This window comes from Phaeodactylum tricornutum, chromosome 2, assembly GCF_000150955.2.
Source record: "Phaeodactylum tricornutum CCAP 1055/1 chromosome 2, whole genome shotgun sequence".
Lineage (NCBI taxonomy): Eukaryota > Bacillariophyta > Bacillariophyceae > Surirellales > Neidiaceae > Phaeodactylum > Phaeodactylum tricornutum.
Window position 1 is genome coordinate 525,997 of NC_011670.1, and position 13,489 is coordinate 539,485.

General features: G+C 45.7%; 2 protein-coding genes across 2 annotated transcripts; one reads left to right on the forward strand and one right to left on the reverse strand.

Annotated features, from left to right (window-relative positions):
• Positions 1-11: 11 nt before the first annotated feature.
• On the reverse strand, positions 12-9,158 carry PHATRDRAFT_43464 (predicted protein; the record flags this gene model as incomplete). Its single annotated transcript, XM_002177918.1, has 3 exons — positions 12-179; positions 376-5,702; positions 5,959-9,158. 3 exons carry the CDS (start codon positions 9,156-9,158, stop codon positions 34-36), a joined length of 8,673 nt encoding a protein of 2,890 aa, XP_002177954.1. The 3' UTR covers positions 12-33.
• A 420-nt stretch (positions 9,159-9,578) lies between these two features.
• Positions 9,579-10,949, forward strand: PHATRDRAFT_43465 (predicted protein). Its single transcript, XM_002177597.1, has 2 exons — positions 9,579-9,934; positions 10,020-10,949. Exons 1-2 carry the CDS (start codon positions 9,670-9,672, stop codon positions 10,736-10,738), a joined length of 984 nt encoding a protein of 327 aa, XP_002177633.1. The 5' UTR covers positions 9,579-9,669; the 3' UTR covers positions 10,739-10,949.
• The last annotated feature ends 2,540 nt before the right edge of the window (positions 10,950-13,489 follow it).

Here is a 13,489-nt window from a genome sequence, read left to right on the forward strand (position 1 = left end):
CAAAGCTCATTGCGTGGGCATTTCCTCAATAGTTTAAGTAATCATCTTGCTCATGTAGTGCGCATTTGCCAGTGAATTTCCCTTTTCTACCAGGAGGGAACCTAGAATAATGGCATCGTTTACACGTCTTCGAAAAGGATGCATCGCAAATATGAAGGATGCTGCTGTGGGGAAAACAACTAGAAATCGAAGACGAGCACACCGTGTGCCTGCTTCGATTTTTTACCAAGCCTGGATTTTGAAGCTTCATTTTGTCTATTCATCCTATGTGTTGCCGTTTGGCGGTGCCGCCTCGACCAAGCCGCCTCTCGTCTACCCTGCGTTTTCTACGCTTCTTTTCTTGGTCCTGTTTCTCTATTCTACGTTTTGAAGCACTTTTTGGATCACAAATTGCTTCTGTCCTCGTTGTCAACTTTCGCTTCTCTTTTTTCTGCAATGCTCGTTGCTTTACGGCTGAATAAGCCTTGATGAAGATGCCATTGTCCCACTGCTCCTCCAAAAGCGACAAGACATCCTTGGCGAGGCTTGACTCCTCTGCGTATCTACCTTGCACAACATCATCATTCCGTAACATGGAAGAGTAATTGAGCTCATTATGGCTCTCCATTTCAGAGCGATGGAGAGGCTCTAAAACCATTTCAAGGTGATTCAAAAATGCGCTGCTGCAGTACGTAGCAAACGCAGCAAAGCACTTGAACACAGATTGACGCCGCTTTGTTCCTTTTGGCTTTGCGGTATTGGAAAGCCTGGCGACTAGCCATCGCACCGGATCGCGTCCGGCAGCGGTATCGTCGCCATCGGCATAGCACAGGTCAGGGTATGTGTGCATAGCTTGGAGGATCCAAGTGAGGGCTTTAATGCATATGGTCGTCAGCTCCTCGCTGTATTCGGTCTCTTCAAAATCAAGCTGTCGACAAAAGTTGCGGGCTGTCTGAAACAAACTCCCTTTCTTTTCAATTAAAAAAGAAATTGAGCCATCTTCAACAAACGAGCATGGTTTGAGCGATGCAAAATGATCGCTTAAAATTCGGGCAGATGCAAGCTTTACCCAAGGATGCTCTCTCGTCAAACAAGCGGATACAAGTATCCATAGGTGCGAATTCTCAATTAAAACAATTTTGAGACTGCCCATCATCCTGCTCAAGCATAGGAGTGCGAAGTAAACAACTTTCCAATCTGTGTCATCTTCCAAGGCTGAGCAGAGCTTGTTTAGAAGCACGGAGGTGTTGTCTCCTCTAACAATGACATCAACTCTCGATTCCGCAAAGATGCTGTACAATTGAAAGGATGTCTGTCGAAGGGCTGTATCTCCGTCCGACCATTGGCTAGTGTATTCGAGAAGAGTTTGGAGGAGGTCATTCGGTAAACGTTTGAACAAGACCGAAATTGCGCTTTTCAAAGTTTCTCGACACTCCTTTGATTCGTCATTCACCAGTTGCATCGTAAGAGGCAGGAATAGCATTTGGCAGTGGCTTTCGAGGACCGGAACCGGAAGGCGCTCAATAACATTTAATAACAAAGTCACAGCCGAAAGTCTGCCCTCAGGGTGCTCATACGTGATATTCAGGACTATCCGTTTTATGTGTTGTGTGACACGCTCCGCAGACATGGGATACTGCAAAAGATAGGTTATGAAAATCCCTCCACTTTGTTGTCGCAAGGACGGCTTAGGACTCCTGACAGATTGCTCAAGCAGAGTATCCATGAGGTCGTAAAACTCAGCCGAAACAAAGCGACGAGACATGACGGCTTTCAGCAATCCCATTGCCGGATTGTGTTGATCCGAGTCAATAATAGATGATTTCAAGAAAGACAACAATATCTGCATTTGCTCCTGATCCAAAGGCAATACGCCGGCACCTGCAGCTGAGCCGGACGATCTCGCACCAAGGATGAAATCTCCTCCGTTGCCGTCAAAGTTCATCAAGAATGTTAGCATCTTGAAGCAAGCTTGTAAAAGCTCTTGGTCAAAAGAAGAAGCACCAGTCGAGGTGAGCAACTCTAAGGTTTTTTCAGCAAGTATCTTGGAGCATTGCTCAAGCGACGGGAGCCGTAATCTAAGGAAAAGGCCCAGACATTTCATAGTGGCTAAAACAATTTCTGAATCACGGCAAGTGCATAAGCATTTTGTTAATAGTGGCGCAAACGGGTCCAGAGCTGAGGACAGCGTACTTTCCGTGTCAGAAGGAAGAATTTTGAGGGTTGAATACAATAGCTGAAGTCCAACAGAAACAGCAGCCACACTTGCTGGGTCATTTACCCCTCGCATTCTAGCAATTCTGGAAGAATGCCTGAAGCTGCCAGTCATCTTTGGTGCACTTGCGCCGTCCACAACGCGTGCCAACGCCCTCTCGTCACTAGCTTTCACCTTATGTGCCGCCTTTGTACTCGTACGAGCATTTCGGGATGAAGGATGCCACTTGACAACATTTCCAAGTGATGTCATTTGGCTAGTATGCCGAATTCTTTTCGAGCCGCTGACAACGATAGGCGTCGACATATTGACATTATCGTCGTCGCTGTCACCTTCAACACATTTCACCCCAGCTGAAATTTCATGATCTCCGACGAATGGGTGAATTGAAGCGTAAATGAATGGTAAAGCCTCGTCAACGGACAGGCTTGTGTTTCGAGCTAAGCCAACAACTATGCGAGTAAGACATTCTCGAATCCGGGGTATCGCGGCTGAAGAAACATCACTCGATCGAAGACGTTCCAAAAAAGGAGACACAATCACGTGAACAGACGATTTAGATGTATTCATAGGACAAGCTCGCGCTAGAGATGGCCTGAAAAGTACCATGCTAGAAACGAGCTCGAGCGAGTTCAAGCTTTTCGAGCCACCGGCTTCTTTCACGTATCGAACTTGGCTTCCCCTGGCATCGCGGCGTTCTTGAGCTATGCCAAACAAATCTTGCTGAATTAGGTCCATGAGTGCAGGGACCGCCCTGTCGAAGGCTATAGGTAGAGCATCCGTATGCTCGCGTTGCTTGGGTGGTGAATATACCTTCGAGAGTTCCAGCAGAATGCTATGTATTGTAGCTGCGCGGACGTGGAGTTGGTATCCTTCTTTCAACGTAATCGCGAGTTCCCGGACGACGTCACCTAGGTAAATAATGTCAAGGTCAAGAACCATTTTCGAAAGAGTTGATCGAGCAAGATCTCGTGAATCAGACTCCTTGCTCTTCAAAGCGTCGCATACTATGGCCAAAAATCGCGGAAGATTACGTTTTAGCACTCGCGCAGGAAGTTTTTTACATAGTTTGAGTAAGGCGAGAATGAGGGCGGGCCGGAGAATCTTTGTTTTTGTCCCATTCTTGTCAATCTTCTCCTTTGTAAGGAGAGCCTCCACCTTCGGCATTATTCTCGTGCTCAGTGCACGCCACACCGCGCTACCTGTACTGTCTTCATTGTCGACATCGAATTCATCGTCGAGGGAGACGGAAAAGTGAAAGCCATCTATAATGGCACAGATCATTCCGATGATATACCGCTCTTGATCTAGATGCCGCTCAAACTGTGTCAATGCAGTCCATAGAGTGCTGCTATATTTGCTCCAAGAGAGTAAGCGTGAAATGGACGCAACTGTTGCTATAGCCTCAAGCGCAAACGACTCTTCCAACTTTGTTTTACTCTCATAAATGGGATGCATTGCAAGGGGGAGAAGGATGTTGGACAGAGTATGATGTCGGAATCCTAAATTATCCTCTTCATCTTCTCCCAGTGACTTGCGAAGACGCTGAAAAGCTCTGCATCGACGATGGATTTGCACATGAGTAATATTTCGGAAAAAGTCGAGGTCAGGCTCATCCTGGCGAATCAAGATGCAAAGGTCCCCATAGTGATTGGGAGACTTCGAATGCTTACAGGCAAACGCAATATCCGAGAGTAATAGAATAAAAAATCGTCGTACCGATACATTTCGAGCAGCCAATCCTTCTTTTGAATGACGAAGTATAGTTCCTTCCAAAAGCCGTCTCCACTTCTCTGTATGAGACGAATCCCCCATAGATGGATTTCCTAAATCCGCCTTGCGCGCCGAAATCGCAACTAGCCCTTTCAGGCACTTGAAGGCAGAACGAGCAACAATACCGTCGTCTGAGAAAAAATAGTGAAAGCACGTGTTTACCAATGGGATCAGTATCATAGGTTCGCTTCCATCCTGGCATATATCTAGCCATGAAAAAGGGCTCCCACGCTCGTCCAGTTGTGTCATAGCCGAAACAATACTTTCCTGATCGATTTCGTCAACGCGTCTGGTGTTCACCGCACATAATCGAACGAGAACTGTACATGCTTTCTTGGCCTTGTCATATCTCTGGCAAGAGAGAGTTTCAAGAAAGTTTGCTAGTGAGAAGCGAGATTCTTTGGAGGAAATGCCTGGTCGCGATTTGTAGGGCCCGAAACTACCCCCAACGGATGTATAGTAGGAAGCGGATGCTTCCAAGGACAGCTGCGACACCATTCTTTTCATGATTTTGATCACCTTTAGCCTCTCAATGTCGTTGCACGCTCTGCTAACATCCAAAAACGGAAGAAGCAACGAGCACAGCTGCTCCGCCAAATTTCCTCTCACTGTGCCCATTCCGAAAGTTGTAGTGTCTATGAGCTCGCTCACTTCGCAAAGAATGTCGAGCTCACTTCGCCACGTTTGAACCATGATGTTGCCAAACGACCGGAATCTCGATTCAAAACGCTCCAAAAGTGTCGCGATGTTCTCTGATATGAGCATTTTACCTTCAATGTTTTCGCTATTCATGAGGTTTCGGATAATTCGTAACGTCGTTTCAACAACCGGAACATTGGACATTGGACGCAAACAATAAATTGCAGATCGAAAAACTTCTCCTCTCGATTGAAACAAATTTACCAGCAGTGGATCGCTCGAAATGGACTCTAATAGCAGAAGAAGAGAAGGAGGTTTCAAGCTACTGGATGCCATTTCGGGCAAAAGAGCAAGTGCATTCTTGATTGCTTCCCACAAGCAATCGGCGTGTTCTGAGAAATCAACGACGCCCGAGAACTGTACAAATAATTCGCTCAATCTTCGGTGACACAATGAGCGAATGGTACTTGCGCGCCCTCCATCTCTGTCAGAGAGAGCCACAATGTCGGCGTTATCTATCTTTGTTCCTGTCGTTGGGGGCTGTACTTGATACACTTTGCTCAAAATTAGAATGATTGACGTACAAGCAGGAACATAGAAAGCAATTCGGTGCCCGAGGTAAGAAATGATTGGTTCTAGCATGTTGAGAAAGCCCTGGTGGACTGTAGAAGGCATTGAAGAGCACGAATCCACGGTGACCGATTTAAGTTGTTCAACGAATAATGCAGATTCCACCGATTGCATCTCATTCCCTTCGATCGGGTCAATCTCAAATTGGCGAGGAATATAATTCCTCAATATCAGCCACATAAAAGGATGCAGGTCACTGTCATCAGAGCAAATATTGGACAAAAATGATAAGACAGCGACACGCCGTGTTGCTGGAGTATCCTTCGACGATCTCGTTCCAGACTGAGACAAAAGTCTTCCGATAAGAACCCTCGATAGCAAACAAATCAGATCAAATCTGTGTTCCCTAGCTACTGCACCACTCTCAAAGAGTGTCTGAAAATGTAAGAGGGCTTCCCGTAAACCTCCTTTGGAAAGTGTCGCCTTCAGAGCTTCATCGTAAGGTACCAAACATTCAATTTTGTACCTAAGAATACAGGACAAAGCCAGTTTTGACACACATGCGTCCTCATTCCCCACAAAAGAAGTAAACAAGCGAAACAAAAGCTTGTGCTTGTATAGCTGCTGAGGACCATTGACAGTTGAAAACGCTGTAAGAACCGAAACCAGACGCTCCTCTAAGGCTCTCCGGTCCCATTGTCCGCTGTCGTAGATCCTGTTTGACAAAGGCTTCGTGAGGATCAATGCAAACTTCCACCGATAATCCGGTACTAGCGACTTACGTCAGAGGGCTGTTCTCAGCATGCTCGTGCAATCGAAGAGCCCAGGCATCATGGGCTCCTTTGTGAACTTTAAAGTATTGGAAATGGAAAAAATCTAAAACGAGCGGAACCATTACTCGCGAATGCCTCATCATGAGCTGTGGGGCGGCTGCTACAACAGCCCACACGTTTCGGAGCACAGCGGACTGGTCAGTACTTTGATGCCGCGAAACTTGACCTTGTTCTTTTGCGAAAGCTGCTTCACCTCCGAATAGTGAAACACTCATTCCGTTCGAGGCTTCCCATTGAAGACACCTCTTTAAGTACATTTCTGAATCGATCAAGGGGTATGATGTGTCGACAGTTTGCTGAGTATCGGAAGCAACTTTGAAAACAGGGCTGTTCATGAGATCAGCAAGTTTGCTGTGAAGTGGCGGCCACACGCAATCTTCATGGCCCAAAGTCAGCGCCGCCAACGCTGTAATGGATCCGTTCCAGATGGGCGAGAACTTAATATTAAACATTCCAACGAGATGTGATGCTGCTGCTAGTGCATACATAGCTGGCATCTTTCCAGTTCTCCCAAGTACCGCCACCCTTGAGATCAGTGATAAAATGTATCGTTCATTTGACATGTCCATCTGTGTTGATTCAATTTCCTTTAGAATATTGATGATGTCGCACGGTCCAGTAGGTCCTTTCACCGACATCTTTTCATGCATTTTTGCAAAAGTCACAGGTGGCTCTTCATCTAATTCGTCCCCGAAATCTAAGTCAGAGTGATTTATAACGAATGGTCTCTTGGGAAAGGATGAAAGTATCTGGAGTGCGTGTATTCGGCGAAAGTGACAGCTATCTTGTAGACTCGGAACCAGGCATTCGAATAGTGGGTTTATGTTCCAGGAGAGAGGAAGCCCAACCTGTTGTAAGGCGCTAGTAAAGGAGGCAACTCCCTTCAATGCCCACAGGGAGTCTTTTTGAAGCAAGAGATAGCGTTCAGAAACATTAACGATGCTCGCCAGCACTTGCTCGACATCCGACTGCTCCGCTATACCAAGCGAGGCAGTCGAAAACTTAGACAAGGATTCAAGAACAATGGAAAAAAGAATTCCAGCAGAGTCCTGGTCAGTATGCCCGCCTGAAAGCAATCCAGCACTGTCCACGTGATTTAGAACACCTACAAGTGATTTAACAATCTTCTTGTAAAGGAAAGTAAACTTCTTCCGTCCATTGCCCCCGCCACCTACCATTCCGAGGAAAGCTACGCACTTAGCGGAAACAACTACGTCAGCCCAGCAGTTGGAATTGTCAATCATAGACAACCTGGAAAGGCAAAGACCTAGCAACGTAGAACGCTCTACCTCAGACAGAATACAATGAACCGCATTGTCAAGAAATAAGATTTCATCGCTTTCATCGACAAAGGTCTCAGTTGAACCATTCGAAACTGTTCTCACTGTTGCAACGGCGTGGACTAGGAATAAAGCCAAGCGCACATCACTGGCGGCTACTGAAGCCGCAGAAGATAAAAAGGCAGATCCGATCCACTTCATCGAAACGTCGATAGGGAGAAAGGGCATCAACTTTTCAACGAGAACAGATGCAGGAGTTCGCGTAATCGACAATTCACAATTGCTAACTGTGTGGCCACTCCCCGCAGAATCCGCTGATGAGATGGACAAAACAATCGATAGTTTCTGGCTCATTTCCTCTGCAAAGTTTTCGTAGTCAGGAAAAGCTCTCCAAGCGGCACTCAGCAATTCAAGCACTGCTTCACGGGACGTGTCCGACAGCATAGAATAAGTGGTAGCTCTCATCGCGAAATCCAATAACTTTGTAAGCTTCCGCTCCGCACTAGGACTCTCTCTTACTACAATCCCGTCTCGATGCTGAACGACTTTCCGGACAAGCTCGATAGTATGCCTGATGGAATGAACATTGTCGTTCGAGAAGGCATGAGACAGAAGCGTTTGCTCGGATACAGCAACAACATCATCTAATAGAGATACCACGTCCGCTCCCCGAAGATGGTACAAAAGGCGCTCGACAAGGCTGGACGCAACACCAAAAATTAGTTCGTGTGCCTTTGCCGAGCACTTCTTGACAATCAACGCTTCCAGTACACACTTGATAACAAAGACTCCTTTCGAATGGATTCGACCCGGCACACCCCGGGCAATTTCGAAGCAAAGTGAAGCAATGCCATCCACCGCGTCGGATCGCAGCTTTTGGGCAGCGATTGTAGTAGCACTGTCAGCAGAGGCCTGCAATGCTCGTAGAACCCGTCGGATGTGACGCTTCTGACCTTTGTTGGATGAAATTTGGCGTATCATGGGTGCGAACGACTGCGCAGCCAATTTCCGTATCAATTCTCGACGGTGAGCTAAAGTCAATCCATAATACTGCCGCATATCTTCCAAACAAGGTTCTTGGTCTTTGCCTACGATAGTACTGAGAAGCCGCTCTGCGTCGTATCTAAAGATATAGGAAAGCGTACGGAATGCCGCTTCCACTATCGTCACGTCCAGTGGAATTGGCTGTTTGCCAGTATCTGCTTCAGGGGATGGACGGTTCAACAAGTCTGAAAGAATGCGGTGGACAATCTGAGGCAGAAACTCGTGAATTTCGTGCCGCACGTCTCGAGCTAAGACCGCGAGAAGGTGCATAACGTCGGTTGTTCCGTGATTTACCCGGTACGGAATTTTTTCCTTGCCTATAGAAACGGGAGATTTTTCCTCCGGCGCCGATTCGGGAGAAAGCAGATAGGCCAAAAGAATGTCAACAATCATTGCTTTGTGATACAATACTTCGGGCAAGGATCGAACTAAAGGCCAGAGCTCCCGATGAAGCTTGCCGAATATTTCAGACGCATTTCGATCAAGCGAAACGTCGAGCTCGATAGCCAGTACGGATTCCGCGGTGCCGATGTCGGGATGGTCCGACTCATCGTCCAGGAAGGACTGTGAGTTGGTCGAGGAAGAAGGAACCACAGTTGCAATAGATTTGTAAGTTGAATTTTTCCGCCGGTTGTTGATAGCCGCGTCGCTATGATGCACGCGTTCTTCTCGCGAGGCTGCACTCGTCACACCGATTCGTCGCTTATAGCTCCGGTAGACGTCTGCAGTAGCTGTCTTGGCACGTTTGCGAGACGAAGCGTACTTTAGCCTGTTCTTGCTTCGTTTGTCTGTTTGTAATGTCTTTACGTGCTGCTGAGATTCCATTGCGAATGACCTGATCGATCTTCAAAAGCGATCCTCAACAGACTGATCTGTAGGCGAGAATACTTTCAATACTTCCACGATATTGTTTCGTACTCGTTTCTGTTTTTCCACTGGTATCACTTATTTGGGAGAATTGATTGCGAAAACATGGCGTGGTCGGGATTGTTTTCGTGGTGGTGGGTGGGCTCTGTCTCAAAATACGACCGAGTTTGGTCACGTATGTAGCAGAAGGTCAGACCAGACAGAGTTGACAGTGAGACAAGGCAGCGCACAGTCAAAAGGACAGGAAACGAATCCCGTAATGAATTTGCTCACTCACCCAAACATCCACTGAAGTTCAACTTCCGAATTTTTTGTCGCAAGGAACATGAATGCGAATGAGCTCTCAAAACGATTTTACAAGACCACTTTTCAATCACAACGATTTCAAGAGGCCATTTTTCAATTGCAATACTCTGTTCCTTGTAAATCCATATCCTGTTTATTATTCTTGCGCTTTGTTCGTGGCGACATGATCTGTCGATACATTTATGCGACTGCATTGCTGTTTTTTAATACTTCCTCAGTGACCGCTTTTAGCAACGCCCTCTTCCAGGAAACGCCGTCTCAGCAAATTACTGCGCCGTCAAAGACGGACGGAGTCGACATTGAGCTGCCTGACTTCGATGAGCTGTTTGAACGCATTCGGAAAATCTCGCCTTTGGCGAACTGTGTCATTCATCAGCAACAACAGGGAGACAGCAATCCTCGGAGAGGTTTTGCTGCGGCAGAGTCATGTATGTTATCCGATGTCACAACCGCAATCAAAGAACATTTGCGGCCACCCTCTTTCTTACCCGGTCACCTTGTCTTTATTTTCAGGTACTGAAAAGCTGAGATGGAAAACGATTGAGGAACGAAAGGATAGACTGGTACACCAAATCCAAAAAATTGATAATTTTCAGGGCTTACCTGCCCCACTGGTCAGGTTCCGTTCTTCGCTCAGTGGTCCGTGCGTAGGAGAATGCTTCGCCAACTTCATTATGGATATAGATGAACGGAAGAAGTGGGACTCACAAATTGAGCAAGTCTATGAAGCTTACCCTATTCATGATTTGGACGCCGCAAATATAGCCATGGGTTTTGGCAGGTATGGAGATTGTAGTCGGCTTGGAATAGGATACTGCCAAACGAAGGCCAATCTCGGTATTTCGCCTCGGGAACAGCTCATTCTCTGCGGAATCCAGAACTTTTCTGATGGTTCATGTATTGTATGGGGAACGGAAATGGAAGAATGGCATAACCACTTGTTTCCTCCCGGTGAACGGCATACTCGAGCGAAATCACATATCTTCTCGACGACTCTAACCCCAACAAGCGAGAATTCGTTCGATGTAGAGTACGCATTGCAGTTGGAAGTAGGAGGCAAGCTTCCAACTTGGTGTACTACTCCCATCCTTGTAGATACGATAAAAAAGATGTTTATTCATGCCCAAGGATTCTTCGGTGGAGAACACGGGAATTTGGAAGCTTATTTATCCGAACAAAAACGTCACAACTGTTTCCCTGCGGATCGGCAGAGTCTCCTTATGACTCCATGAATCCTCATTGACAATGCATAACCCCATGACTTCTCACTTTTACTATTTCTGTCAAGATCTTCTTGATCATGCACCACCAGCTTTCGACGAGGCATACCAGCATTTTTGTGCCACAATCTCTCAGAATCTGACTATACAAGCAATTACTATATTAAACTAACTGCTCTCCAAGTATCTCCTTGAGGAGGCAGAAATAGATTTCAAAACTAACAAATCGTATGTATAGTCTTATGGGCGCTGACATGTCGAATAGGCTCTGAAAACGTTACCACTAAAAAGTCAATTCTGGGTGCAAACAGCTGCGTCGATGACAACCCCAGACGGGAATCACTTGTCGGGAACGTTCCTACTCACAGACAATGGTCCATTTGTGTAAACTGTAATTTAATATTGACATTGAAAGTGTTTTTTTACTATAGACTTATACATTATTCTCAGTCTCCCCGAAAGTCGGTATCCTCTAGAGCAGTTCTCACATAAGCTCATGTCAAAACTAGTACAATAGCTCCAAATCCAAATCAATGCCGGCTTTTGAATATAGGAAAATTTCCGCTGGAGAGAAAAACTACTAACCCCGAAATGTTATTGCAAAGATTGGAAGATCAAGTGGTAAGTTGACTATGATTGCCGTTTGAGTGTAACTCACAAGCTACCATATGCGCGCAGAGAATATTAGAGCACAAATTATGATTCCCAAATGGCAGGTACTTTATCGGGTTGTGTTTCAAGACTTGCTATCTATTGCGGCCCTGGTGTTACACCTCTAAATTCACCACCCTGATCACAACACTTTTTTGCTACCAAACAACAACACAACTCACCAAGCTGAGAGTTTTACCATTGAGACAATGGGAGAAGCAGCATCCCATAGCAATACAGGGTCCTTGATATCAGGATTTAACAGTAAATTCTTAATGGTAGCAGCATGTAGGGTAGTGAGGCTTGTGTTCAGGACATTGCATAAGCCTTGAAGGCCATAAAAATATCTTGTGATTGCCCACACTAAGTCCCTGGTATGTCCAAAAGTTTTATTATACAACTAGACATATTCCCAGACACCTTGGCTGATAGAGGACTGTGGTGGTGCCGTCTGTTTCTTCTGCAGGGTAAAATGGGCTAAAGCACTCAGTTTGCATGAAAACATCCGCTTCCCATAGATGCTCTACGAAGGATGAAGTCCATGCAGACTCTCTTCACCAGATACCTCTTGGAGCATTGGTGGACATGTCCATCCGTCCACAAAGGCCACATTGCCTAATCAGCACTTATGTGGATAAATGGCCAATCTATGTGTTGGTTCCACCAAGTCAGGGCATGGGACTATTACTGTTTTGAGAGAAACCTTTAAACTCCGCGAGGATTAATCTAGTGAACAAAAACACTTGTTTGCCAAGATAGCACTATACGTTTTGAGCTATCACAGCCTACAGCCCTGGTTCCGTTGGAACCAAAATAATTACTACTGTGAGTGGAGGAGAGTCAAATCTCCATGTCGATTCCGAAATTTTACGAACACGAGAATGGATTTTCGCGTATCAGCCTTTACCTAATGAATATTTGTCTTGCACCAATGGCCTGGCACCTGGAAGCCCCTGTAGCTAGCAAGAGTTTTTGACTTCCACTCTAGTGTGCTGCTTTACAATCAGCGAGAGCCAACCAGTCAAACGCAAAGAATGGTTACAGCAAATGTGATTTCAAGTAGTGTATCTAACAGTAAGCTTTGTTGCTCCAAGTAGCAAGATAGGGGCTTGGTCAATTATTCATTAGCTCTCGTACTGTGAGACCTTTTTTAACTAACAATAAGTCCAAGGCCTGCTGGACTAATTGGCAAACGGAAGGGCCTCTTTCTGCGATTCGCTTTTGATCTGTCAGAGTAAATCATCCATAAATCCAACGACTGGCAAACGAGAACCATTGTAGTACATTTCCCAAATTGCCGCATGCATGTTCTAACACTAGTGACAAATCATGTATTGCACAGTAAATGAAGCTGCACTTACAATGGAGTATGTCAATAGGTAAATGTAAGGTGAATGCTCAATTTTTTGTCGTCTGTTGCATACTTCGCGTAACGAAGTTCCATAGAAGCAGACCCTCAATCAGAAGATCGGGATAGAACGGGAGCAAATCGCTTTCTGATGGATCTTGGGTCGAGCTTGCAGTTAATTGATCTCGGCTTTTTCATCCGTTTGATCTTGCCATGATTGCTTTTTGTAGACCAATCCGATAAGCGAATCACGAAGGTTGATCGGCCGCAAACTTGTACCGAGCCCTGCATAAAGTTCATTTGTTAACAAGGCCTATAAGAGGCACAATCACAAGCAACAACGAAAGACATGAAAAATGATACCGGGATATTCTACACATACGTATTTAAGTGGTTTAATTTCAGTACTTTAATTGTCCTTCCTTATTTCGTATTTCCGTACCCTTTTGTCCAGATCTTCTGTTTACAATTAGTAGCTGGTGCCTCCGCGCTTTCTGACAGTGAAGTCAATCCTATAATTCCATTTGGCAATCAAACTGGCGGCAATAAGAAGCAATTCAGAGCAATAGAACGATATACCTTTTTTCCAACAGAAGACAAAAATACATTGAATATGGCCTACATGCCAAATACCTACCATAAATGGCATAGGAGGCGATCTTGCAAGAGGGAACTGTCTATGCGTGTTCGTATGTAAGGAGCTGCCTTGCTTCAATAGCCACAAATTAGCTGCGTCGGCGATTAGCAGTAAAAGACATCTGCTT